The 27,589-nt window shown below is 35.5% G+C and overlaps 1 protein-coding gene across 5 annotated transcripts in view; it reads right to left on the minus strand.

Moving 5' to 3' along the window:
* Positions 1 to 223: 223 nt before the first annotated feature.
* The window catches only part of CD36 (CD36 molecule (CD36 blood group)), a 76,288-nt gene continuing 48,922 nt past the window's right edge, over positions 224 to 27,589 (minus strand). For all 5 annotated transcript variants that reach the window (XM_072759822.1, XM_072759824.1, XM_026006110.2 and 2 more), the window contains exons 4-15: positions 20,856 to 21,016; positions 16,280 to 16,427; positions 15,655 to 15,834; positions 14,311 to 14,402; positions 12,261 to 12,307; positions 8,746 to 8,815; positions 7,451 to 7,638; positions 6,172 to 6,290; positions 5,086 to 5,159; positions 4,450 to 4,504; positions 3,448 to 3,612; positions 224 to 1,077 (exon numbers count right to left, since the gene is read on the minus strand). In XM_072759822.1, coding sequence (XP_072615923.1) covers positions 3,448 to 3,612; positions 4,450 to 4,504; positions 5,086 to 5,159; positions 6,172 to 6,290; positions 7,451 to 7,638; positions 8,746 to 8,815; positions 12,261 to 12,307; positions 14,311 to 14,402; positions 15,655 to 15,834; positions 16,280 to 16,427; positions 20,856 to 21,016 — 1,299 coding nt within the window. In that variant the 3' untranslated portion in view covers positions 224 to 1,077. The remainder of the gene's footprint in view (positions 1,078 to 3,447; positions 3,613 to 4,449; positions 4,505 to 5,085; positions 5,160 to 6,171; positions 6,291 to 7,450; positions 7,639 to 8,745; positions 8,816 to 12,260; positions 12,308 to 14,310; positions 14,403 to 15,654; positions 15,835 to 16,279; positions 16,428 to 20,855; positions 21,017 to 27,589) is intronic.

The following is a 27,589-nucleotide window of genomic DNA, read 5'->3' on the forward strand; positions in this document are numbered from 1 at the left end:
CCGAGGAGAAAGTGGTCATGATTGAATTAAGAAAACATATGCCAGAAAGAAATGGAGAACCAGAACATTTATCCTAATTTTTTATATGAAGTATCCTATAATGCAAGAACCATGCAAAGTACAGGAATTTAAGGAAGAACATAGTTTAATGGTTGAGACCATTCTAAGGTGACTACGAAAGCAAGAACTATTACAACAAAAAACTATTAACACACATTCTAGATCATCTTTCATACAGTAATTCCTTTATTACCATTTACATCTCAATACTAGCACAGCATTCTGAAGTTGCCAAGCTTAAGTTGCATGTAACGGAGTAGAAAGATATCAGTCTACTTATAGTGCCAGAAGAGCTGTATGTAGCACGTGGGAGATGACAAAGTCCTTAAACACGAAGAGGCAAAATGTGCTAAAAAAATGATGTCCATTTGCATAATCAGGGACAAAATATAAGTCCATATTGTTATGAAATAAGAAAATGGTTACAATGCTTGCTGTCGCTGTGCGAAGGATTCCACAGAGAGAGAGACTTGAGTAATATATAATGAATGACTCCTAGGCCAATCATTTCTTTTCCATTCTTAAATGTCTTTCAAAACAGTCAGTGCTCATGAGATGTAGTGTACTGACAGTCCTGGAGTCCGTCTATTGCAAGTGAACAGGGATACTGATGTCTTCCCTTGATAAAGAAGACAGGAGTTCTGGGTCCAGATTTGTTGAGAATGTCCACTCTGCTGAATTTGCCACCAGGGAACCAGTTAGTAAATCAGTACCAAATAAAAGCAGTTGGTTCATGCTTGAGCCAGGTCTATAGAAACTGAAATCAATTCGATGGCGCACATGAGGAATTTTAAAAGGTTCCATATTTGTGTTCAAAGTATGGATTTTAACAACATCTTAAAATCCTTTAGAAATATGCTGCTGTTTAGTGCAAAAAAAATAATGCCACCATTTCTTCAACTAGAAGATAAGGTGTGTTTTATAAAAATAAAGCATATTAAGTCTTTATCTTGTAGGCCAATAGTAACACAGGTCCTGTCGTAGCTGGTACATTAAAGGTTAAATCTCATTTACTGCCTGTAAAATAGAAGAAATATTATCACTTGTTAGAAAGCAGTGGAAAAATAAAACAGGTACTACTTAGGTTCTATATAAGCAAGATATCATACTTTCTTTCAGTTAGCCCAATTCTTCAAGTAACAAAAGTTCTCGAATGTATGTTACGGATAAGGCAATACATATTCCCAATCAAGGATACATGAAAGGCTATTTCTTTTCTCCCAAGAATTAGCCAGATAAAAAGTGGTAGCTACTAAACCATTTTTTCCTGTCCCTTCAGACTATCTTCCACTTAGAGGTGTATATACTATTTTTTTTTATTTTTTATTTTTTTGAGATGTATATACTATTGCTTTTGAAAGAAATATCAGCTTATTTTGTGATCCATTGAGTAAAACCACACATTAACTCCACCATCTTTATTCCCTCTGTATCTCCTTATTTTTTCAATTGTTTACAAATCTACCCAAACACATACTTTTTATAATATTCAGAATGGATGCTGAAGGAAATCACCACCTTCTGTGATTTTTCTAGAACCTGTAATCTACACAGAGAAATTTCTTCTGTACTTACAAAGAAAAAGACAGTTTTATAAAAAGCAGTAACTTTTTCTTATAACAGTCAAGTGTTCAAGCAAAACTAAAATACTTGCTGCCAAAACACTCTGAAAGCTTTCACTTACTCACCTTAACTTAGTCATGCATGGACTGAAGAAATTTGACATTCATGGCTTATTAAACACTGATGAAAATTTTCATATAATGGTACTAGAGAATCCAGGAAAATTTTTATAACTACTATCTTTTGACAATCATGCTGTCCCACTATAAAAATATTTTTGCTGTAATTTATTTGGATTTTAAGAGGATGACCTTTTCTATTAAAGATTGTCATAAGAATATCTTTGTCTAATCATAACTTATTTTTTCACTGTGCTAATGCTAGGTCTTAAAGTGATGTAATATGTCCTTTATTTTAGTGTGAGTATATTAGGCCATCATTTTGAATATTCTGTCTGAAGAGATCGTAAGCAGAGTTGTCCAGTCTACTTTCTAGTGAACAAATATTGGCAGAAATGATCAGAACAAGATTTGGCTGCTTCCCTAGACACAAGCTCTGAATCTCACACAAAAATATTGAGCTGAAAATTCCACTGTATTATTTTTTAACAATTAATTTGACTGCTTCGTATTTTAAGAATGAACAGTATTTGTACTGTTAAAATTTTCTGGAATGTCTCCAGAAGATAGAATGAATGCTAATGATTTCCTGGCTATTGTAAACTCATGAAATTTTATTAGGAATTAGTTGTGATAATCCATGAAAAATGTTGAACATAATCTTGGCACATAGTAAGACTCCAGAGTTATCAGGGGCAATTCCAGATTTCTATATAAGACAGCTTAGGGTCAAAAGTCTGATTGGAAGTAGTGTAAGAGGACTTGTTTTGAAGTTGTGATTTTCATAGCAAGCATATTGCTTTTATTTAGGTTGTATTTTGTTGTTTTGAAGTGCCTAGGAAGAAAGCCTGGTGGAAACATTTGGGAAAGTAGAAAATTCTCCCCCAGAGGCCATACCAGTACCACCGGTGGTAATGATTAAAGACTTTCATTTCTGTTTATGAACAAGGTGGCACAGGCACTAATATCTAAAACACAGAGGTCTGAACTACCTCTACAATTTTTCCAAAACTTCCTTTAAGCTGAGTAATTTAGTTTTGCTGTGGTGAATGCTACTTTTTCCTATTCTCTTGTACTATTATATTCAAACTTAACTCATGCGTTTTAATCCTACATTGGGGCTTCCATAGTAAAAGTCTTGGGTGCATACCCTAATTTCAGACCAGCATGGCCGGCATGTCTATATGTAGCAATTCTGTTTTTATATTAACATATTTCATTTTACTTCAGTGTGTTTTTTAATAGCATATTTTTCTTTTATCTCTTTTAAATGAGTTTTTAGGTTTTTTATTAATTGCTAGCTTACTTTTTATTTTTTCCCTTAAGAGTTTCAATCTTGCATAACCTTCCCTAGGCAATGATATATTGATTACTTATGACTCTTTTTATAATGAGCAAGAAATAATCAAGGAAAATCCGAATAAAGCTGTAGTCATACTAACTTTCCAAAGGTGGTAATTTCATCTTTTATTCCATTCCTCTCAGAACTTAAGATGTAATGTAGCGATCTGATATTCATAGGCCATATTTACTTGTTCAGTCATCATTTGTGTTTTAATCTAGACATTCTCTAAAAATGATAGTAGACTAAACAAGGCTAGAAACATTTGCAGCCTAATTTATAAACCCTATTTGGTAAAATGAAAACAAGTAATATGTAACCTAATATTACTGAAGCAATATGTAATTTTTGGTATATACTTACTTATCTTTTTCCCTTTGATCTGCATGCACAGTATGAAATCATAAAAGCAACAAACATCACCACACCAACAGTGAGTAAGATGATTTCTACCAGGCCAAGGAGGTTTATTTTTCCAGTCACTTGTTTTCTGAACTGTGCTGCCTTCTCATCACCGATGGTACCAGTCTGTAATCAAATAATAATTAGCATTATTTGAAATTAGTGAAGCAAAATACTTGAAGCCTTCCACACATATGGCACTCTTTTCCCCAAACACCTGCATGATGTTAGTTAACTGTATTTTTACGACAAGCCAAGCGAATTCACTTTGCACTTTGTAGAAGGCAATAAATGCCAAGATAGACTACTTAGAGTGAAATATAACCCCCCTCCCTTTGAAGATATTATATAAGACTATTGAACATACTAGGCTTCATTGCTTCAGAATGGCCTTACTAAAATAGTTCACAATTTTCCAGCAGATGTCTCCTATTGACAGAGGGAAGTGACAAATGTCAACAGTTTTGATCCCCCTAAAGTCTTATTTCTTAAACCTGTGGCTAATTGATTGCATGGTTTACACTACAAGTATCTCATCTGGTAATAGGATAGACTGCCTACACCTACTTTAACCTGACCTCTATAAGCTTGTTTGATGATACATTAAACTGTAATATTTTTTAGCACTGTAATATTCACAGTCTTGGGTTATTTGGAGTTACCTAAAACAAGCATTATGGCAAGAAAAAGTGCTTAAAAGATGCATTTTGAAAATAATCAAAAATGGTAGAAAATGCTTTGAATTTCTAAAAGAAAAACAGTGAAAACTAACACAAACTTGATCTCAGTGTAGTTGGGTTTTCTCAAATAGGTATAATATGTATACTCATCTACACAGGCAATGAAAACATATACAACATCAAATACTATACATACATAATCAATTTTGAAATGCCAAAAACTTTTTTTTTTATATACAAAGAAGTTTAATGCTTTTCACAACTGAGAGATAAAAATACTAACCTCATTAAGCCAAAGAATAGGTACAATGTAGTTTCGCTTCAGATTCTTTAATGCTCTGTAATATACATTAAAAGTAATTATGGAAACATATATCAATATACTACACATATACAACAGAAATTTCAGTAAGTACTAGTGTAAATGTATGTTTAGAGATTAGCTGCTCCTGCAACTTGGTTAAGGTCCTTGATTTTTTTTGTTCCCAGTAGTAATTTAAACGTTAATATGACTGTTTCTCAGAAATCTTTTATTCTTATAAACCTTTCTAATACAGATTTCTAATTAGATTAACTTTTTCTAAGCACAAATTTTCCCTTTCAACAAATTCTACCCAGGAAAGTAAAATATGAATTCCAGAAACTGGTCACAGAAATATTTGGAAAGCTAGCAAAATAGACGATACCACCAAATACCCAAAACATTCCAAAATATATGTAAATATCATTTCAACAAACACTAGATATAATTCTAAATTACTAATAAAAATCATCATAAACATTTAGTAATTATTAATGACATTAAGCCAGAGAGAACTTGAACTTTTGTATTCTTTCCACTTACTTTAATAGATTGACTCACATTCTTACAAGAAAATACTAAAAATTGTGTAACCATAAAATTGTTGAAGAGACTCACTCAATTTTTTTTGCTGGCTTGACCAATATGTTGATTTGCAGCCGTTTTGCAAATCGTAAAGTGAATCCAGTTATCTAAAAAGAGAACAAACTAATTACCAACTTCTAAAAAAAAATCATAATGTCCAAAACTCACTATTATTATTATTATATAGAATTATGATGAAACTTGCAACTTGTGAAACTGAAATGCTAAATATATTACATAACTATGATTACATGTGTCTATGCATGTATGCATACAGATGCATGTATATGCACAATTTCTTTGATCAGTCAAATCTCAAGGTTTTAGTTAGATTTGAGGTATTTACCAAAAATGGTTTTGGGTAATTAACAATACTGAAACCCGGAACTCCTATAGATTGCTGAACTATGCATCACCAATTGTATATTCAGTCAGAATCAATGTATCATCAGTTTAATTATAACAACTAGTTCTATCATTTAAACTGACACATGACCGCTAAAATATTTCATTTAACTTCTGAAGAGGAAAATATTTAAATAATTTAAACTGTTGAGCTATAGGAATTTTTATTAATTTTTCTTGACACTAAGTATAATAGATCTTGCCCCGAATTCACATATACCCATAAAATCTCTCTCTCAGAAAAATAAATCTTTAAAAAGAGAGAGTGGGAGGGAGAGGCAGAGGGAGAGAATCTTCAAGCAGACTCCCCAGTAAGCAGGGGGCAGGCTCCATCTCATGACCCTGAGATCATGACCTGAGGTGAAATAAAAAATTGAACGCTTAACCAACTGAGTCACTCAGGTATCCCATAAATTATTGTTTTATGCTTATTTTATACATATCAAATTGTTTTAAGCCAGGTAGAATCATTCCTATCATTGGTATTCCTGACTTTTGAACCATTAAAAAGGCCTATAAAGTTCCATATGATGAAAAACTAAAGTTTAATGACCTTGATATTTCATAACCAACACAAGAAAGAAATCAATGTAATTTTCACTGAAATAAAAGTAGTAATTTATCAAGATTGTGAGTCAATAAATGATTAACAAGAGAATTTATTTTTTCTTCCAATTTAATGAATCAAATCAGATCAATAATATATTTGCTTACAGGTTCAACATCTAAGTATGTGCTATGTTCATCTTCATTTGGACTTAAGCCTTCAATAGGTTCTCCAATATCAGGACTTGCATGTAGAAAATGAGGAAGTGAAATATACACAGGTTTTCCTGAAAATAAATTTATAAGATAATTTGGGATAAAAAGTTTTCCTCATTTCACGTACCACTCGGAAAATAGTTCCTTAAAAATATAACTTTTTCAATAAAAGAAGACATAACTGGGCTTGAACACTGATGGGGGAAGAAGTTGTATAATCTGATCACTATTGTATAAAAAATAAAATACAAATCTCTGCATCATCCTACTAACCAATGTCAATTGTTCTTCCTGAGGTGTTCATTTTCAATATGTAAAATGTAGCTGCTGAGCACAAAATTTCAACCATTATGTTCATATTTCAGTGAGTAATATATCTGTGAACTGAGAATTAATTTAGTAGATTTTTTCATTCACATTCATCCCAATATGAAGGAGGTGCACTAAACAAGATGGACTTCAAATTGTATTTAAGTCAATTCTTATTTCAGAGACATACTGAAAACCTATATTTTTTTTTATGATTTTATCTTTATTTATTCATGAGAAACACAGAGAGAGGCAGAGACATAGGCAGAGGGAGAAACAGGCTCCATGCAAGGAGCCCGATGTGGGACTCGATCCCAGACCCCAGGATCACAACGTGAACCAAAGGCAGACGCTCAACCACTGAGCCACCCAGATGTCCCTGAAAACATATTTTTATTAATTTCTAGGGAAGAAAAAGCTAGAAAAATGGCAGACGGATAAGTTGGGATGTTCAGAATATCCTAGGAATTATTGTTATCTTACCTTAAAGGAGCACGGGAAACCAACAAAACAAAAGGGCTAACTATGGAATGGTTACAGACCAATATCCAATAAGTAGTTAATATCAAAAATACACAATGGATTCATAGAACTCTAAAAAAAAAAAAAACAAAAAAAAACCAAAAAACAAAAAAACAAAACCCAAAACACCACACAACCCATTTTTAAAAAATGAAATAAGGCCCAAAAGAGACATTTACCAAAGTAGAAGGGAAAACATCAGTATGGTTTTACCTAATAATAACTAAAGTTTCACAACATTGGCACAGAATTTGGACCTGAAAAGCAAAACAACACTTCTCTACCACCACTTGCTTTCTCACTTTAATTTTAAATGTTTGGTGGAAAGGGATCTTGGGTAAAGGCTGCATTTCAGACTACTGCAGATTATATAATGGACTGTGGTACTGAGAACACTTACCTTCTTTGCATTTGCCAATGTCTAGCACACCATATGATGTGCAGTTATTTGAGATAACTTTTTCTGTGCAGAAACAATGATTATCTGGATTTTGAAGTGGAGATGCAAAGGCCATGGATGGAAGAACAAATCTATAGACAGGAATTCCTTTCAGGTTAATTTCAGCTCCAAACACAGCATAGATTGACCTAAACACAGATAAGAAAGAACTTTATTCCAGGAAACTGAACTTCATTCTGGAGATTTATATTCTTGTTAGAATTTTAAACTCTCATGTAATTCACAGGAAAAAAAAAAAATCTTGTGAAATTTCAGGGCATACCAGGACATACAATAATTCGAGTAAGAGCTCTTCTTACCTTTAGTCTCAAAAGCTTCCAAGAGCAGTTTTTGTGAACTACCATGGGAATTTATACTGAAGACATTTCTCATAGTTAATTTCCTCTATGCATTAAATATTTATATGACTTCCCTCAAATCCTTATTTGTGCCCACTTTACATGAAATACAATGAAAATTTCTTTCTTTCAAAACTTAATCCCGGAGGGAAGGCCACGGACTCACTGGGGTGTGTGTATGTGAGTTCTTGATACATAGATCTCATTATTTCCTGTGCACCCCCACCATTTACTGAGTACTCACCCATACCTAGACAATGTGCTGGGGATCAAGACATATTTCTTCTAATTCCCACATAACCCTATATGAAGAAACACTGCTCTCTTCAATTTTACAGATAAGGAAAATATTGAGAGATTTCAAATGTTTGCCCATAATGATACATTTTTTTTTTTTTTCATAATGATACATTCTTTAGGAACGGGGCTAGGACTCAAGTGGACTGCCTTGGGCTCCAATGCTTGTGTGATATCTGCTGGGCCCCACCAATCTTAAAAGGGGCAGTACTAGCACTAGAGCTCATTAACATCGTTTGGTGACAATGGCATCATTTTCCCTGGACATCATTAAAAAAGATGGGCATGTCTTAGACGTGACTGTTATTGAATATAGTTCTAGTGTAGTAAAACAATAAAAAATAAAAAACAAAAAATAGCTCTTACTTAAAAATGAGAAACACTTTGCATCCTGTATATTATCCTTCTGCAGCCCTCAATTTTTTTAAAAGTTAATAAGCACATTATGAGTTCCATATTGTATTCTGAATAAATCCAGAAAAATCTCCCTATGTGTACTTTTTTCTCCAGTAACATCATTAAGTATGAGCTTCTTGGTCTGTGTTTTATCACTGGGGGAAAAATTCTGACTCACAGAACTACATCAGTGTCTTGTCTTACCTGCAAATGTCAGAGGAAAAGAAACGCAATACTCGTGTCTTCTCTACAAAAGGTGGAAATGAGGCTGCATCTGTTTAAAAATCAAGCCAGTGACAAGGGATTAGATGTAATGTGTGTCCTAGAAAAACCTAGAAATCTCTATTCCAGTATAATCAGTAGAAATATAAGGCACATTGCATATGTAATTTTAAAATTCTTTAGTAGCCACATTTTTTTAGAAAGTAAAAAGAAATGGATATATTTGATTTAACCCAATACATCTCGGGGACACTTTGGTGGCTCAGTTGTTGAACCTGTGCCTTCAGCCCAGGGTCCTGGGATCGAGTCCCACATCGGGCTCCCTGTATGGAGCCTACTTCTCCCTCTGCCTGTCTCTCTCTTTCTCTGTGTCTCTCATGAATAAATAAATAAATAAATCTTAAAAAAAAAAAAAAAACAATACATCTCAAATGCCATCATTTCAACATGTGATTAATATAAAAATTAACAAAATCCAGTGTATATTTTACATTTATAGCACATTTCAATTCACAATTCAATTAAGCACATTTCTTAATTTCTTCAATAGCATCATGTGGCCAGCAGCTGCCATATTCAATACATCCAATATATATTCATTGGTATTTAATTTCATATTAAGTCTTCCCACTCCTTAAAAATAAATGAAAGTTTACAAAAATGATGCCAAAATCACATGTTTTTAAGTGTGTTAGTTTTTGAAATCCCCCACCTTCTCAGTAGTGTGGCACTTTTCTCACTATGAAGTTTCTTACCGTGAAGTTCACTTAGAGCTTCTGTTAGATTTATGTTGTCCTACTTTTGATAGTGATTCATTCATCCGTCCTAATGGCTGATTAATATTTTATTTATTTTTAAGATTTTATTTATTTGACAGAGACCACAAGCAGAGGGAGCAGCCGGCAGAGGGAGAGGGTGAAGCAGGTTCCCCACTGAGCAGGGAGCCCAATGCGGGACTCGATCCCAGGATCTCAGGTTCATGAGCTGAGCCAAAGGCAGATGTTGGGATTGACTGAGCCACCTAGGCACCCCAAATATTTTGAAAGTCATTTAGTAAAATTCTCTCACTAACCAGAATTTCCCCCAAATGTATTGAAAACCTATCCATCACACGCTTAGATATATGAAGAGATAGCTAGATCACTCTTGCATTTGCTTCCCAAGTCAGTGTCACCAAAACGAGCCACACCACTGAATGTGTTTGTATTTGTTGAAAACAGGAAGACCCATCCTTCAGAAATGCATCCTGGGTTCTGCTCCTGCTTAAATGCCTCAACCTTGTGATCTTGTTACATTTCACTTATACTCTGTGATAAGTGAAATATAATAGAAGATCACAGTGGACTTGATCCTGGCAGTAAGAGAACTGGATCCCCAAGGCTAGTTTGAACTACTCAGAACTCTCAGTGGACACTGTCTACACCTGCCTTCCCAACACTGTAATCATTAAAGGGAAAGAATACACTTAAAAGTTTTAAGAATCATTATATAGGATACCATTGAAGATTATACCATAATTATTCCCAACAATTACCATGGAAATAACTACAAGATTGCTGACTTTTTTAAAAGTTCAGTTGTATATCAGTATTTTCATTTTATGTCTCTTCTTACTTACTTTAGAAAGTAGACGAGGCACTTTTAAATCAGGACCTTTTTTGTTTTGTTGGTTGCTATTCTCTGATGCCATAAATAGAGAATCTCTCTCACAGAGATCACATCCGAGTCCCCTGCCCTGTCCAATCTACCTCTGACCCTAATTTGTTTTCCTTCCATTTTCCTCTTAGATACTTTCAACCTTTTTTTAAAGATACTTTTAACTTTATGTCTGATGCTCACACATTCACATATTTATCTTTTTGTGATTAACCAATCCTTTACCTCTCCTTTTAAGGCTTCTAACCTGGCCCCCCGGGTGGCTCAGTGGTTGAGCATCTGCCTCTGGGTCAGGGCGTGATCCCAGGGTCCTGGGATCGAGTCTGCATCGGGATCCTGTTTCTCCCTCTGCCCGTGTCTCTGCCTCTCTCATGAATAAATAAACTCTTTAAAAAAATAAAAATTTGGGGATCCCTGGGTGGCGCAGTGGTTTGGCGCTTGCCTTTGGCCCAGGGCGCGATCCTGGAGACCAGGGATCGAATCCCACATCAGGCTCCCGGTGCATGGAGCCTGCTTCTCCCTCTGCCTATGTCTCTGCCTCTCTCTCTCAATCTGTGACTATCATAAATAAATAAAAAATTAAAAAAAAAATTAAAAAAAAATAAATAAAAATTCTAACCTTTGGACAGAATTGTTTAATAGTTTTATTTTTTTTCTTAAACCCATAAAGAATCCTTTACTATTTAGGAGCAGTACAATATATTTCTCTAATCTACTTTCTGAAGTATTATGTTTATGTAATGACTGGAGTTAGTAGCATTAGTTCACTTGATGATTTATTTGCAAAAATTCTTTACTTAGGGCTTTCTTGAAATTTGATACAAAGCAGACTCAACAAGATTTTTGCTGTTTTATCGTTTTCTCTATAAGACAGTGGTAACCAAATTAAATAGATGTGCGAAGCTCAACAATAACCTTTGACAAAGGAAATATGCCCTCTGTTTCCTTTTTATTCTTGCCCTTTTTATAACTTTGTATTGAACTTTCTTCATCTTTATTATACTGGTTTCCTGCAGGGTGGTGCCTCTCCAACTTTGGAACCCTCATGTTTCTGCCCCTGCTTCTGCATTGTTGAAAGCTCACCTCATGTCAGGTTTTAATCATCTCACAGTATTTGATTCCCATTTGCTTTTTAAAACCTTAATCCTTAATTCTTCAACCAATAGGTCTATGTGTACTTTGCTTTTGCTTTCCTTCAAGGAGAATAAGCAGCCAGATCTAACCTTGCTGCAAAAATGTAAACTCATACTACACTTCCTTTTTTTTCCCACTTCTAATTCAGAATGTTCATTTCTGCACACATTTCTCATGGTTAGTAGATCTCTAACCTTGCGGGAATTTTGTTGTTCTTTTCTTCCTTTCACCCCGACCACCTTGTTCAAAATAGATGCGACTTCACAGTTTGTACTTCAACTAAAAACCTCCTGGGAAGTATGTTTTCTTCTTTTTCAAAATTCTTTCCATTTAAAATTATTATCTGCACAATGTTTATAAAATATGTGAATGGTCACTACGTCTTTAACTTTTTATTTTTTTAGCCCTTTACTTCTGGGGCCAGGAAGGTAGTTCCTGCAGTCAAGCTTTTATCTATCAAATGTTTCCCTAGTAATGCAGTAAAGGCTAATCCTCAAGGACTAATTTTCAGAAATCCCATCACATTAGACAGACATTTACTAAGCCTATGTAACGATAGAGACTCTGAATTATGTTGTAGGGCTATAAAGATGCATACCCAGATAAAAATGCATACCCTTAACCTTCAGAACATTACAGTGGTGGAATTTGTGCAACAGAGGGACGTGGGTTCATTGTGATAATTACCACGAAATAAATGCCCTTACCTGTACCATTAATCATGTCACAATAACTTGGCCAATAGGAGAGATTCCTGAGGAATTAAAAAAAAAAAGAAAGAAATGAGCAAACATTCTCTTCTCTGGAGCACCTTTCTGCCATTACTTTGTCCTCTGTGATTCAATACTTCTGCTAAAATAATAAAGATTAAATATGTGACACATGCTAAGTTTAAGAAATGTTCTCATTCAGCCCATGTTTTATTTGAAGGTTCCATCTTGTTGAGATAAACTAAGTGCCCAATACCGTAAAGTGGCCAGGTCATAGAATAAAATTGCCACGTGTTAATTTGAAACAACTTGGAATAGAGAACATTTCTGAAGAAAGAAAACGGAGAAACACATCAGAAATTTAGATCTCTACCTAGGGGAGAATTTTTTTCCCATTGGGAGAAATGGATTCCTTGGTAATATGTTGAGTGTTCAAAATAAGTGGGAGAAAAATATCAAGTGGTGAAGTGATAAAAATATGAAGTGGTTAACTTCTCCTCCAGTCTGAGGGAGAAGAGGCGCATGGAGAGGAGGTAAGAAAAGGAGATGTTGAAGAAAGAGAAGAGAGTGGAAATGTGCAGACCATCCAATTTATACTTTTTTCCCTTTTAATGCTTGGAGGAGCTGGTATTCAGGTAGGACAAAGTTGATTAATTTCCACTCTGGTGTCTAAGTAAGATACTGGAAACAATAAAACCAATAGTAGTAATAGTTTCTCTGTATTCTCAGCCACTTTTTGGTGATGGAAAACCTGTCTTTTCCCCACTGTTAACATACCATCTAGTGACATGTCAAAGCAAGCTGTTGATTGTTTTTTAAACAGAACATGCTGGCAGTCATGCTCATTCTTGCCATGATCAGTTAAATTGACCTTACCATAGTCTTAAAATGATGTGGAATTCTTACTTTGATTAGAAGCACTTAGCAACTCTCCTCAAAATGTCTCTGTAATAACGAAATGGCAGAAATGTTCATGTTCCTCAATATACAGTGATGCTATTTCCCCTGAAATAAGCATTTAGAAGTGTTTTTCTTCCACTATGCTTTTCTATAGAAAGGTGTTACTATGGAATCTGTAGAAGAAAAAGTACTACCTTAGTGATTATTATTGAACAGTTGTATGCAATTTTTAGAAAGGGACTCAGTGTGAGGCAGTGGTTACTTATAATAAAAACAGTTAATCTCTTTCAATTTTGACTACTGTAATCTTTTCCAGGAAAAAAACTGATCTAAAGCATATTTTATTAATTTTGATTAGAAGAGAGAGGACTTTCTTCCTTGACATTTATTGAGATTCTTCCTATTTTTTACACATATAATAAATTTTGTATAATCCAGATGAATGGTCAAGAGCCAGGAAAAGAAAAGCAAATCATGACTATACGAACACATGTCATTCTATTACTACTGCGAAGGAGGCGCAGTCTTTATTTTTAAGTTTAATATGCCCATTTTAGAACTTACTTGCAGTAGTAATTAGTTTTTTGCACTGATAGAGGTTTAAAAAGGCTGGTTTATCAATGTAGAAAATTATTTCCAGAAATTTTTGAAGGGAAAAGCCATGAAAACATTTGCACAGATTTGTTGTTTTCATCTTTAGAGACGCATTAAGTCATTCAGTGAAATGAACAATTTTTATTTCATATGCTGAATAACAGAAATACAACATTCCCAGCAAACTGTTTTTCTAACTACTGGTTGATCAGCTGATGTATAGCTTTTCTGCCTTTCATTTGTGGTTACGTAACCGTAGGAGTGCCCCGCAGTGCTGGCTGTGCAGCAGAGATGGAAATAGTCCCTTGGGATTTCATTATGTAAGCGAACCTGTGCATGAGGGTAAACCAAATTCTAAAGTGGGGCTGACAGTCAGCAGCTATGCACCAAGTGTGACCAGCTGTCACAACTAAAGGGTTCACACTTGGCACACAAAAATTTCCAGGGCTGAGATACAGGCACATCTGCACCATGGTTGGTGCCTGTGCCTTGCCAGATGTTAAGCCAATACCATTCTTGCCTTGGAATACATGCAGTTTACCTGGATACTTACTTTTTACCTTTGTAAGTGTCAATTATGGCAACTTGGCTTACGTTGTCTTTCCCACTGAAAACTGAATAAACTCCATCGACGGTGTTGTTGTACTGAAAAGATATGTACGCGAAGAAATTACTTCTAGGACAAGCCATGTTTTCCAAGTTATAAAAGATGTAACTCACTTTTGTGTTTTTCAAATACTGGTTATTCATTGTAATTATCTTAGATGGCTTGAAATATATATGCAATGAAGTTTTAAAATTATTGGTCTTGAACATTTTAAAGGCAGACTATAAAAGGCCCTGAGAAATAAGTGCTGGAGGTTGAGACAAAGGAAGAAAAACCAATATCTTAAGTTAACATGATCCCAACTCTAGTATTCTTTGTCCTAGCTAAGCCAGTAAGGTGATTTTCATCACTCCTCCTATTATACTGAGGTGAGGGGATATTTAAAAATACCTATAAGTACAAGGACAGACTTCTAGAGGTATTCCAAGTGTTATGATCTTTAATAAGTAGATACTAAAAAATAGGCCTAAAAAATTAAAAACAGAATTAGCCAAGGAAAGAGTTATGAGTTCTTGGTTTAAAAAAAAAAAAAACTGAGCCTCTGATCCTTTAAGGCTTTCTACATTCATATTTTTTTTACATATAACCTTGCGATCCTAAACACGATCTAAAAACTAAAATAACAAAAATTTGAATAACACCATATATAAACTAATACTACACATAGTACCAAATAAATCATTGTCGAAATTCCAATTCAATAGCTTGTCCTATTTATTATAATTCAAAACCTTAAGCTATAAGTAAGTACATTGCCAAGTTCACCTTTTCTTTAATCTACAAACTGCCATTTCATGACAAATTGCATTAAAATAGGACATTGCTGATTTATTCATCTCATTGTGTGCAAATTTAGGCTAACTTTTAAATTTGTATTAACACAAATTTGTTAAGAGGTCTGGAGACGGAGGAATGATTAGATGAATCCATTTAACACAAATAAAAATATGGTATAAACCTGATATTTTGAGAAAGGAAAGCAAAGCTGAAAATAGAATGCAAAGCCTTATTGGCTTACAACCTATTTTAGACAATTGTGTATTTCTCAAAGAATGGAAACGCAATTTAAATCTCAGCATCTTTATTTTAAATTTGTTAAATTTAGATGAGTAAATTTTCCCACCCAGGAAAGCTGAAGCCATGTGAGACAGAGACTTTAAAAAATTAGAATATTTGTTCCCAGATCAGAAATCATGTAAACCCACTAAATCATTAAATTATAAATTGCCAGTGCCAACATATTTATCCAATCAACAGATAAAAAAATCAACATTTATATTGGGTACTCACAGGATAAAACACACCAACTTTTGTGTTAACAGGGTATGGAACCAAACTCAAGAATGGATCCGTGTAGCCCCACAAGAGCTCTTTCACAGTTCTATTTTGAAACATAGACGATTTTGACTTTTTGATAAGTGAATTGAGTACCACTTGAACAAATGCATTTGGATAGAGATGGGGTGCAGCCTACAAAAAAACAAAGCAAAAGTTTGAGACATAAGTTTCAGTATCTATTTAGTATCTAACAGATGGATTAAACACTAGAATTAAGTATAATGGGGGAAAATAAACTGTACCTTTAAATTATTCTCCAATCTTTAGAGGACAAAAAGTATAATTTGTCTAATCTCTGGATGATTACCTTTCTCTACTCAGCTCTAGGCACAAGGAGACATTTAAAGTCAGATCCTATTTTTTTTTAAATAATATACTTTAAGTGGTCTTCCAATTCAGTTATGATTTTTGTCATCTTTCCAAATGACCTTTACTCCATTCAAAATTATGACATAGGAGCATATTTTTATAAAAATGACAAAATAAAGAATACTTGATGATAGTTCTACTCATGTGATTAACTATACTGAGTTCTAGAGTATTTCAAAACAAATAATGTTGTTGTTTGTTCACTCACTGCTACAGCCAGATTGAGAACGGTCATAGTGTCATCTTCTGTTCCAACAGATAGTGAAGGTTCAAAGATGGCACCGTTGGGCTGGACAAAAGAGACTAAGTGGTTCTCAGTGTCGTGAGTTATATTTTCTTTGGCTAGATAACGAACTCTGAAAAACAGAAATTGATAAAATTCAAAACAATTGTCTCAAGTGAACAGGTCTCAAATTCCATCCATTCATATAATAAATAATTTTTGAGTAGATAGACTATGTCAGGAATTAACCAATTGGTTTACAATGATAAATAAGCCAATGCTGGGTTGTGGACAAATAAGAGAAGGGGATTTTAAATCTGCACAGCATGGGAGAAGTAATAGATGTTATTATGAGTTTTCATGGAATTCATGGGAAAACCCAGTACAGATACTTGGTCATGGTGAGAGCAAGGGTCAAGATGCATTTTGGTAGCAATTCCACATAAGGGGGTCTGGCAAAAGACGTTAAATTAGGAGAAACTGGGTAAAAAGCCCCACAGTGTATTGTTAGAAATTGTTGAATTTGGTTGGATTGCAGAGTAAGAATAAGGAGAACATTGGGAAATAAAGCCATCAAATATAAGCAAGAGCTCAAACATAAAGGGTTGCATCCTATTCTCTAATTCTATCCTGAGGGTAAGAAGACAGTAGATAGGTTCACACAGGGAAATACGAAGAGTCACTTTTCTTATTTTTTTTAATTTTTATTTATTTATGATAGAGAGAGAGAGAGAGAGAGAGAGAGGCGTGGAGACATAGGCAGAGGGAGAAGCAGGCTCCATGCACCGGGAGCCCGACGTGGGATTCGATCCCGGGTCTCCAGGATCGCACCCTGGGCCAAAGGCAGGCGCCAAACCGCTGCACCACCCAGGGATCCCTCGCTTTTCTTATATTAGAAAGAATGCTCAACCTGTGACCTCTCCAGAACTGACTTTTCCATATTTTCCAGTACTTTAATGAGAATTAAAGATAACTAATGGAATATGATTTCCATTTTACAGGCCAGTTGCCCTCCCCACTCCAGGCATATATTAAATACTTATTAGTTCTAAGCTCCTGGCTGTAAAATCTCTAGGCTGAAAAGTACCGACTACTTTTAGGAACATGGTGATGGGTGATTATGCGGAAAAATCTTTTGCAAATATGAGAGATTTACTGAGACAAAACAAAGTATGCATCATTGCACTATCACATATGTGCATGTCTACAGATGAGATGAATCAGTAGGTAAGGTGAAGACAAAAAGCATGGGACTAAAAAATGTAAAAACACAAAACACACTATTTCACTCAGGTATAATAAAAATGTAAATTCCTGGGTGGCTCAGTTAGTTGGGCACAGGACTTTTGATTTCAGCTGGCGTCATGGTCTCAGGGTGGTGTCACGAGCCCTGCTTTGGGCTCCCTGCTCAGCGCCAAGTCCTCTCCAGATTCTCTCTTCCTCTCCCTCTGTCCATCCCCCAGCTCGCATGCACACGTGCACACACGCAAGTGCTCTCTCATGCTCTAAATAAATAGTCTTTCTCTCTTTCTTTTTTTTTTTTTTTAAGTAAATAACTGTAGGGTAGGAATTATCACTGTTTTGTATCCCCAAGCACACAGTGCATGGCACATGAGGAGTTGATAAATTTAAGATGAATAAATTAATTAATGGATCACATTCTTTTAAAGAGTTCACAGTAAGATGAGAAGATAATTTATTTTTACCATGATTTCATCAAAGCTTTATTATTTATTCTTCTTGTAGTACTGTAGGCATAGCAGGAATATATAATTCTGAAACATCCCCCAGGACAGTCTATTACTAGACAACTACTATTTTCTCTGACGCAATTATATCTTAAAATCAGACAACCTGCTATTAACATTTAAAATTGAAGCTCTTTCATTTTCAGGAACATTTATCTATGTGTAATCATCAAGACAACAGCAAAGTAAGTGACCAAGATTCCAGCTCACTTAAATCGTACTTACAACACTGTACCAGTAGATGGCACCAAGAGAAAAAGCCTTTAAACTGACACTTGTGTTTAGAATGTACTTTGAGAAAGAACATAATCGCTCACTTCTTTTGTTTAAAAACGTGGAATGTATACAGGTTTTGGAAAGTGTCATTTAATAAGGTCAAAGGGAGAAATTGGCTTTAGATTTAGCGCCAGTTGCTTTCTTTGTACTGCTGCCAAGGAGAAGCAACTTAAAAACAACAACAACAAGAAGCAGTAATGTGGGATCAGAGAAGATTCTCTGGGAATTACTGACCTTTCATAGAGATGATGAAGTTGCAATATATATAATTAAGATCTGCACGCAGGCAATTTCATGCTTGGACCCATGATATTATACCTTGTCAATCAAAGTGTCACTGAACTCACTTTAGCAGACATCAGCCAAATGAGCTTGTGGTTCTGTGTGGGGTGGGACATCCTCCTACGCTTCCAGGATGAGCAGCATTCAGGGTGTCATATATGTGGAAGCAAGGTCACCTCAGCCTATTAACTGTTAGGAAGACTCTAAAATGACTAACTTTTTCTGAAAGGTAACAAATGGTTTTCCCATTATTTAAGGCAACCAAACAGACACTAATGGCTCCACTTTGGTGACATCCTAAGACAAGATGACCCCGAGTTAATTAGAAATCCCTTTAACATCATTATGTAAACGGGAATTTATTATTTATACACTTTAGCTGCAAACCCAACTTCTCTAATTCAACCTTCCTCTCACTGCCTCTCCAAGTAAATCAAATATATCTAACCCTTCTGTCCCTTGGAGGGATAGGCTAAAGTCTCTAGAAAGAAAATATATATTAGCTGTCACCTATCAGAGCAGAGGGCTGAGTTCAGTTGTTATGTTGATGTTTCTCCATATCTCAAGTAATAGCTTTAAAAATAAAAGATGTGACCTTCTCCCCAAACAAACAAAAAACCAGAGACATTCTCAAATTCTAACAACGATTCACTTTCCTCGCATGTTCAGTTCACCTAGGTTATAATTTTGTTTGATAATTTTTCGTAGATTCTCATTTGTCCATGTGTGAAATCCAGATTTTCATAGGTATACATCATAGCCATAAACATTTTTTTTTGAGCAAGATACTCATAGAGGCTTTTGATAATAACAAGAACTCTAAGACCATGAAAAAATGAAAACATTTTCCAAGGTAAGATTTTCTTTTTTTCCACCAACAATGAATACCTAGTGTTCTTCAGTAGCAGTGTGAATAGTCACAGACACTGGTACAAGAGACTGGACAACTGGTAGGACAGACGAGTCACCAAGGGCCTCTAGCATGAGCTATGGCCCCAGGCACTACCCTCCCAACTGCTGTCGGTGTATTCTATTTTGAGTGTGAGCTGTCAATCTACAGACATACTAACGTCTAGAGGGGAAAGAAATTATATAGACTCTCTAAAACAGATGCGATTTCAAAACTATGAATTATAAGAAATCATTATAAATATGAAATTTTGTGGTAGGAATTGATCATGCTGTGTAACTAGTGGTAATTATCCTGGAGGAAAAGCCACCCATTTGTATAACAGCTGATACTGCAGGGCTTAACTGTGTTCCCACATGGATATCATAAATGTATTCCTCATCTTTGGTTATGGTTAGTGCCTTTTGCACCTCAGTCCCCCCCTTTTTGTACCTTGATAGTTGGAAGAAATCCCTAGTCTATAATTTAAATAGGAAAAAAAATACATAAGAAAATCTAGGAGTCACCAGTTCCTAGGTCCGTGTGAACACAACGGATCGCTTCACTTTCCCTGGTGCCAGTTTTTTTAGTTTGCAAAATGAAAAGTCCTGGCTAACCATTTCCCGTTAGTTCTAACATGTGAAGATTCTATTCAAAAGCATGTTCAACTATTAGGGAATATCAGATAGGGCTACGGCAGCTTCAGTCTTAGTCCTGGAGAAAATATAAGGATGAAACCACTGAATCAGTAGAAACACCTGTCTGACTTGGAAATTAGTTTTAACAGAAATCCTGCAGTTACACAAAATCCATTTGATGCTGTGGTTCTCAAAATTGAATATGTACAGGAATCACCCAGAGGGTCTGTAAAACTCACTGTTGGGCTCCAACTCAAGAGTCTGATTCATTTGATCTGGGGTGACATCTGAGAGTTTGCATTGCTACCAAGTTCCCAGGTGAGGCTGATGCTGCTGGGGAAGGAACCCCACTTCAAGAACCACTGGTATAATGTATGCATTCAATTTTAGGATTTTAAGACGCTCTGGTTATTTAAAATTCTGATAGATTGTTTATTTTTAAGCATGCACACTTGAGAGTTGTCGAGAATATATGTCACAAGTATAAAACACCCATGATTTCTTAAATGTAGGGCAGTTATTTGATGCTGCTAAATTTCTAATAAAATCCATATTTCTTATGATCATTAAATCCTTAGATTAGGATTCACTATAGACAGAAACTAAAACATTTCATTATATGTTACTGGGAAAAATAATAAGTACATCTGAAAACAATGGCATTTTCCAAGTCTTTTCAGAAATACATATGGTGAAGGAAAGAATGCCCCTTATCTGTGGGGACTCACCTGTATGTGTAAGGACCTCTTTGTTTAACCTTAATTTTGCTGCTGTTCGCAACCACTTCCTGTGCGTTTTGCACGTCAAAGATCCAAAACTGTCTGTAAACTTCTGTGCCTGTTTTAACCCAATTTTTGAAAGCAATTGTACCTTCTTCAAGTACAACTTCCTATGAAAGAGAAAACAAGTTTGCGTTATTTCTGTGTAGTAAGATAGGAGCACGTCTGGGAGTTCCTAACTTTCGGTGAGCTTTTGAAAGGACCAAGCTCAAGGACCCTGTTCCTGAGAACCTTGGTAAACTTGCCATACATGCAACAGAGATGTTTTTAATAAATTATCAGGGCAAACCTCTTTCAGTCACCCTTTTAAAAAGGGAATCAGTGTGTGATACTGCCGACATGGCAGCTGATTTAAGGCCAACCATTGGCAAGCTTCAGGGTGCCCCTCTGGTAATATTGCAACAGTTTTAACACAATTTATTAAGCAAATTTTATTAAACCCGTTCCAAATAGTTCCTATCAGCTTGAACATTAACTTCTCTTCTGCCCTTAGTGAGACTGATGAGACAAAACAGAAAAGCTGAGAGAAGAATGTGGTGATATTGAAAGCTTTAACTTTTCTTCAAAAGTTGGACACTTGCAGAGGATGATCACTTAACATTTATTAAATTAAAAAAAAAAAGCTTCTGGATGAAAAGAACAAATTTGACTTCTCTACCAAATCTTCAATCCTGGGACACCTGGGCAGCTTGATTGGTTAAGCATCCAACTCTTGATTTTGGCTCAGGTCATGATCTCAGGGTTGTCAAATCAAGCCCCATGTGAGGCTCCATGCTGGGTGTGAGCCTGCTTAAGATTCTCTCTCTCCCTCCTCCTCTGCTTCTCCCTGCCTCCCCTCCTGCCTGCTTGTGCACCTTCTTTCTCTCTCAAAATCCTTCTCAATCCCTAACTCAGTATATTTGTGGCAACTGAATAGGACATGTTTTCAAAAGCTACAACGGTCAACATTATTAAGTTCCTACTTTTAAAATAAAAGGATGAAATAAGGAAGTTGTCCTATTATTATTTTGTGGAATTCATTACAAATCCTCGACACCCCATGTAGTGAAGATAAACAAGTGAAAAAAGTGCCAATGACAGAACCACAAAATGCTCTATTAGAAATCTGTTCCCTTGTTTTAGATGCCGTGGGACAGAGTGGAAAGTCACCAACCCACTCAGGCTCAATTTCACCATCTATTAAATGAGGGAGTTCTAGAAGCTCTCCAAGTCGCTGTCCATGGCTCCCACTCCCTGGGCTGAGGGTCTGTAAAGCTATCCTAACTAGAGCCAACCAAGGTGATTTGGTAGTAAGGCAGCATTTCCAACTAGGTACTTTGGGAAGAATGCCCAGAATGGAAACCTCAATCTTTGTGCTTGAGGAAAAGGAAGAAAAGTATTTCACAGGAAATGAACCCACACAGACCCATGAATACAGGAACAATCTGACCTCTTTGTTTCCCTCACCAGGAAGCATCAATTCATGGAATGATGAATCGGGAAGGGACACTGAACATCACCTGGTCTTCTAGGAGACCGCACGGAGGCTCTGAGGAGCTCTGTGGCTGGCGCCCGAGCCATCTAGCTGGAGCAGAACCACCATGAAAATCCTAGTCTCTGACTCTTGGACTGGTCTTCTTTTACACTCTGCTAAAAATACCTTTTTTTTTTTTCCTTCTGTCAACTCTGGACTTAGTTGGTAGAAGTCAAATTAAATTTCATATCTTCAGGATACGTTACTTATTGCTTAATGCAGAGACTAAGGAAATTCCTTAGAGAAGAACAAGGCACCAAGCTGAAATGCTATGATGAAATCCTATGCTGTTGCAATGCATTTTCACTGGGTTCACTGGAGCTGCTAAAATGATGTTAGACCATTACTTTTTACGACTTGTCCTTGAAAAACTTTCTATTAGCTCCTTAAGTGTCTTACTTCCAATACTAAGAAGCTCAATATTAAGACAGAGTTACATGCAGATACTAGATGAGGGCGTTGGAGCTAAAAGCTATGATAATGTACCAATTTCAAGAGACTGTATGAGGGGGGAAAACACACTACTGTGCTTGCCCCATAAGAAGCTTAAGGACTAATGCAATATCGATTCTTTATCCTATAACTCTTAAGGCACACATTTTACTTTAGTTCCTAATGAAAGAAACTCAATAAATGGTTATAGAATTGAAAAAGAACTGTGATGGAAGGTATTTGACAGGACAGAAAACTTCCCTACCTCTGAGATGTATGCATTTCATATAATTGAATATTTATCCTCCTCCTTATAGAGATTGATAAATGTGAGGACTTAGCCCAGTGTTAGCACATCGCCAGCTGCGTGCTAAATTAGCTATTATTCGTATGCAAATCCTACCTGGCCTTTGGAGGGAGAATTCTAACATCATGTGCTCTCCATACTGCTTGAATTATTTCACTCACAGCATTTCCTGTCTCAACCAGTCATGTGGCAATAACTCATGTAGGATACGGTGCCACTTCTTTTTTGCTATTTAATCATTTTAAAATTTATTCTCACTGAATTGACATTAAAACTTCCTTAAAATGCAGAGACATGCTGAAAATAGTCTTCACCCCCCCTTACTCACCACCACAATGTGTTCCGTTTAGGACCAGTTATAAGCCATTTCCTCACTCGCAAAAAGGCTTGTGCATGCACTATGTGTGCGCAAGTGTGCATAGTGCATGTGCACAGGAAGACACTGAATTATTAGTGGCAGTTGTGCTGACAGTCAATAAAGGGCTTCAGTCTCAGGTCATCAGTTAAAACCCACCATAAGAGTTGGTGAAACCGATTAGATTTAATGTTTCTGCAACCCAGGAAATTAGCCTCCAAAAATTTATGTGAGAACTTAATATAGGAGATTGTGCATTCGGCATGAACACTAAATTATGTTGTTATGTTAATATAAATTGGATGGAAGAAAATTATATATACATACCTGCTGTTTCTTGAAACACTGTTAAGTAATTTTATTACTGCAGTTAAAATGCAAATATATGTAGCATTTAATCCATTTTTATACCTCTCTTTTAATTTAAAATTTACTTTGGACTGTTTCATGTTCATGTTTATATTCTCATATGTTATTAATATAAAACAATCTCTACAAATTATTTTTTCATACCTGGAAATACCATAAGCTTATATTATAAAAGTAATATACGTATTATATTATTTAAAATAGGGACTATCGAATCAAATATGGGCCATTTTAATAAAAAAATAGTATTTCAATTTATTTTATCTGAAGCCATGGCTTACAAGCTACTAAAGGATTGTTCTTTTCAAGAATAGGGGAAGGAAATGATGATATAATTGAGTGATGCTATAATTTAACATTAGTCTTTCAGGAGGAAAGACAAGAAAGCTTTAATTTCCTTCTTGATGTTCTATATTTAATATCATAGGGAAACTAAGATTTATTTAAAAATACCAATGTTATACAAAATTTATCAAGTCATATTAACCATGTCAATTAATAAATTATCTTTTGTAAATGGTGACAGAACTTTGACCTTTTCCAAAGTGTTCTGGTAGTTTCTACATTTGTGGCAGCTGATGCTGTTGACTTTGTCCATCTACATAAGATTGCACAAACCTGCTGGCTCTACAGAACTCTGTTAGGAATCATAATCAAAAGAACTGGTAAGAAAGTTTTCAGCTGTAATCCATAAAAAGGTATGAAGTCCTAGAAAACATCCCTTAGAAATAGAGTAAAATGAGTGTATGTTTACCTATACATGCACACACATATATATCAAAGAAGTGAAATTTCCGGACCATCTTAGACTATTTTAAGTCTCGCTGTCACGGTGCTATCATTTCAGTATCCCAGAACATATCACAGAGTTCCAGCTCCACTTTATTAATGAGAGAACAGTATGGGATGATTTTCTGATCTTTTTCAAATAAGCACTTTAATTTTTTTTAAATGGTGCTTGTATACAGGTAATAACTTTCCCAATTTGCTGTTAGTCAATTAAATGAAGAAAGTAATCTTCAGTGAATTTCAGTAGTAAACAAAAACCAGAACTAAAATTTTTATACATTTGTAAAAGGACAGCTTTAACCTAAATCCTCCTGAAGTAGAGGTAAAAGGCACTTGGCTCTTTTGGGTTTATGCATAATTCAGAGATTTGACTCCCACACTATGTCAAACAGATACATATTGCAATTTTATTTTAGGACAGTTTTATAAACTGAAGAAAAAGGAAACAGCCTAGAATAAGGAAAGAAAAAGTCCCAGCATCTTTATAGGACTAAAATTGACAAGGAAATCTGAGAGCAAAATCAGGCTTAGTCTTAAATACATCAGAGATTCTGACTATTGAAGGGATTCCGTTTTTCTTTCTTTTCTTTTTTTTTTTTTTTAAAGATTTTCTTTATTCATGAGAGACACACAGAGAGAGGCAGAGACACAGGCAGAGGGAGAAGCAGGCTCCCTGCAGAGAGCCCAATGTGGGACTCGATCCCAGCACCCAGGGATCATGACCTGAGCCAAAGGCAGGTGGTCAACCACAGAGCCACCCAGGCACCCCCATTGAAGGGATTCTGATGATTAATGGATATGTAGTAGGCGTACAATATAAACTATCATTTCATAGTTTTTTTGAACTCATTCTTCCTTAAAGCTCAGTTTGTGCCTCCTCCTGCCTTCTAGGTCTAGATCCATAGTATACCCCTTGTCCTGTAAAAGATTGCGCAGATAGCACTTATTTCAAAAACAAGAAGAGAAAGTACTCCATGTCTTTGTTGTGTCCTACCCTACTAAGTTTATTGCCCTCTCCTACTGAATTTCTATTTTCAAGAACCTTAGCGACCATGTTCTAAACATTATTTCCTGAATTTTCATCTGCCTGAGAGCATTTTATTTTCTTTCCTTGAGCGCTGGCCTCTTGATAACTTCCAAATTAATTATACTCTTTTGTTTTTATTTCTTCACCTAAAATCATTGTGGCTTTTTGGTTTTCTTTCCTCTGAATTATGCATAGAACCTGTAGTAATCTCTCTGCTTTTTTGTCTCTACATTCAAGCTCTCTAGAAAGCAAATTGTTTGGTTTTATCTATAATCTCTATAGCAATGATCAATCTGAGTTCTGACCTTTGAATACATACATGTTCACATCACAGCACTCATAAAACCTCTATCTTTTTTTCTCCTAAGGTATACATCTCTCCCGATAACTCAGCTGGACATCTTGAAGTATTTTTACCCTCTCTCCTAATTTTGTTCCATATCCAAACTTCCACTGCACTCCATCACCTATTTTTTTCTATGTACTCCACCATGCTATCTGGGGTACCTTTGTGATATAATGTGCAGACTGCGCAGAGATCTTCCTAGAAGGGAGTCTCAAGTTCTCCTTGAGAAAGAGAAAGAGGCCATGTCCTACGTAGTTTTTCCTCATTCTCCTGTTTTTGGCTTCCTTGCTCTCCAGTCCTTTCTATTGTAGGATCATAGTGCACAGTACTGTGTGTCCTCTAGTTTTTGCCTTCCCACTTCCTAGTTTCGGGAACTGACTCCTCCTTTTGGCCACACGAGTTGGCAAGTTGATTTAAGGTTTTATGATTAAAATGAGTAAAATAATAAATAGAACCTTCTCATAGATATCCACAAAGATTAAATGAACTGGTATACATGAAGCTCTTCACAGCACTGAACAAAGGCTAGCCATGTGATATCAACCCCTAGACACAGGCTTTGTTATCTCTTACATTTACCAGGAGACATTCACCAAATACCATTGCCTGTCACATAGTCAATTAAATATTCTTCTTGATGTTTGAAGCTTCCTAAATTTTACCCCATGCTGTTTTTCTAATCATCTCTTTTGTTGATCCCATATTAGGGCACATTTTCTATATTCTTCCTTCTGCCTCCCAGTAGTTAGTTGCATTTTCACATTTTTTCCCATAATATTAATGAGACCTCAGATGCCTTCATTGCAGTCCTCTTTGGACTTTCAAAATCCTATACTTGCTCAAAATCAGCAGTTTAACCTTTCTGAAGCTATTGAATGTTCTGAGAGATTACTCTTTCTAAGTAGCATTTTCCCATAGTATGCACTAGGCTTATAGTTCCCTATATGTTGGTATGATATGCTTGTCCCCAGTTAAATCCTATACTTGTTGAGGAAAAAAAATTATTTTACTCTCTGTCACTCTATAAAAACAAATTTTTAACATCTCAAAACTCATATTTTCTTTTGATTAACTATTATGAAGAGATAAATATTAAACACTTAAAATAGATGTTAGCCCCTCACACACCACTGCATAGAGAGGCTATCTGTACTATTGTTGAATGAAAAAAGAAAAATATAAATGATCAATATTTAGCTGTTGGACATCTGTTATGTGTCAGAAAAAAAATAGTTTAAAATGCTATGCAGTAGGAGATTATTGTGACTTTCCATTCTGAAGACTTTCCCAAATGTTACATTCTAGCCTGTGTGTTAGCATAGAAACGGATTCTGTTCTCTCTCCACAGAAGATCCTAGAAGAGAAGCATAGTTTACAGAATAGGAGAGGACCATGTGATGGAATTCCATCTCACATGCTCACCTAAGCCCTCACCTCATCCACATCTGCCTGTCTCTATTAAACTAGATCATAAATAATAGCAAGAAAATGGGGAATTCCAAGGAAGGGGGTAACATTCCATTTACAATATATTTTTAAAGTTAA

This window comes from Vulpes vulpes, chromosome 5, assembly GCF_048418805.1.
Source record: "Vulpes vulpes isolate BD-2025 chromosome 5, VulVul3, whole genome shotgun sequence".
Taxonomy (NCBI): Eukaryota; Metazoa; Chordata; class Mammalia; order Carnivora; family Canidae; genus Vulpes; species Vulpes vulpes.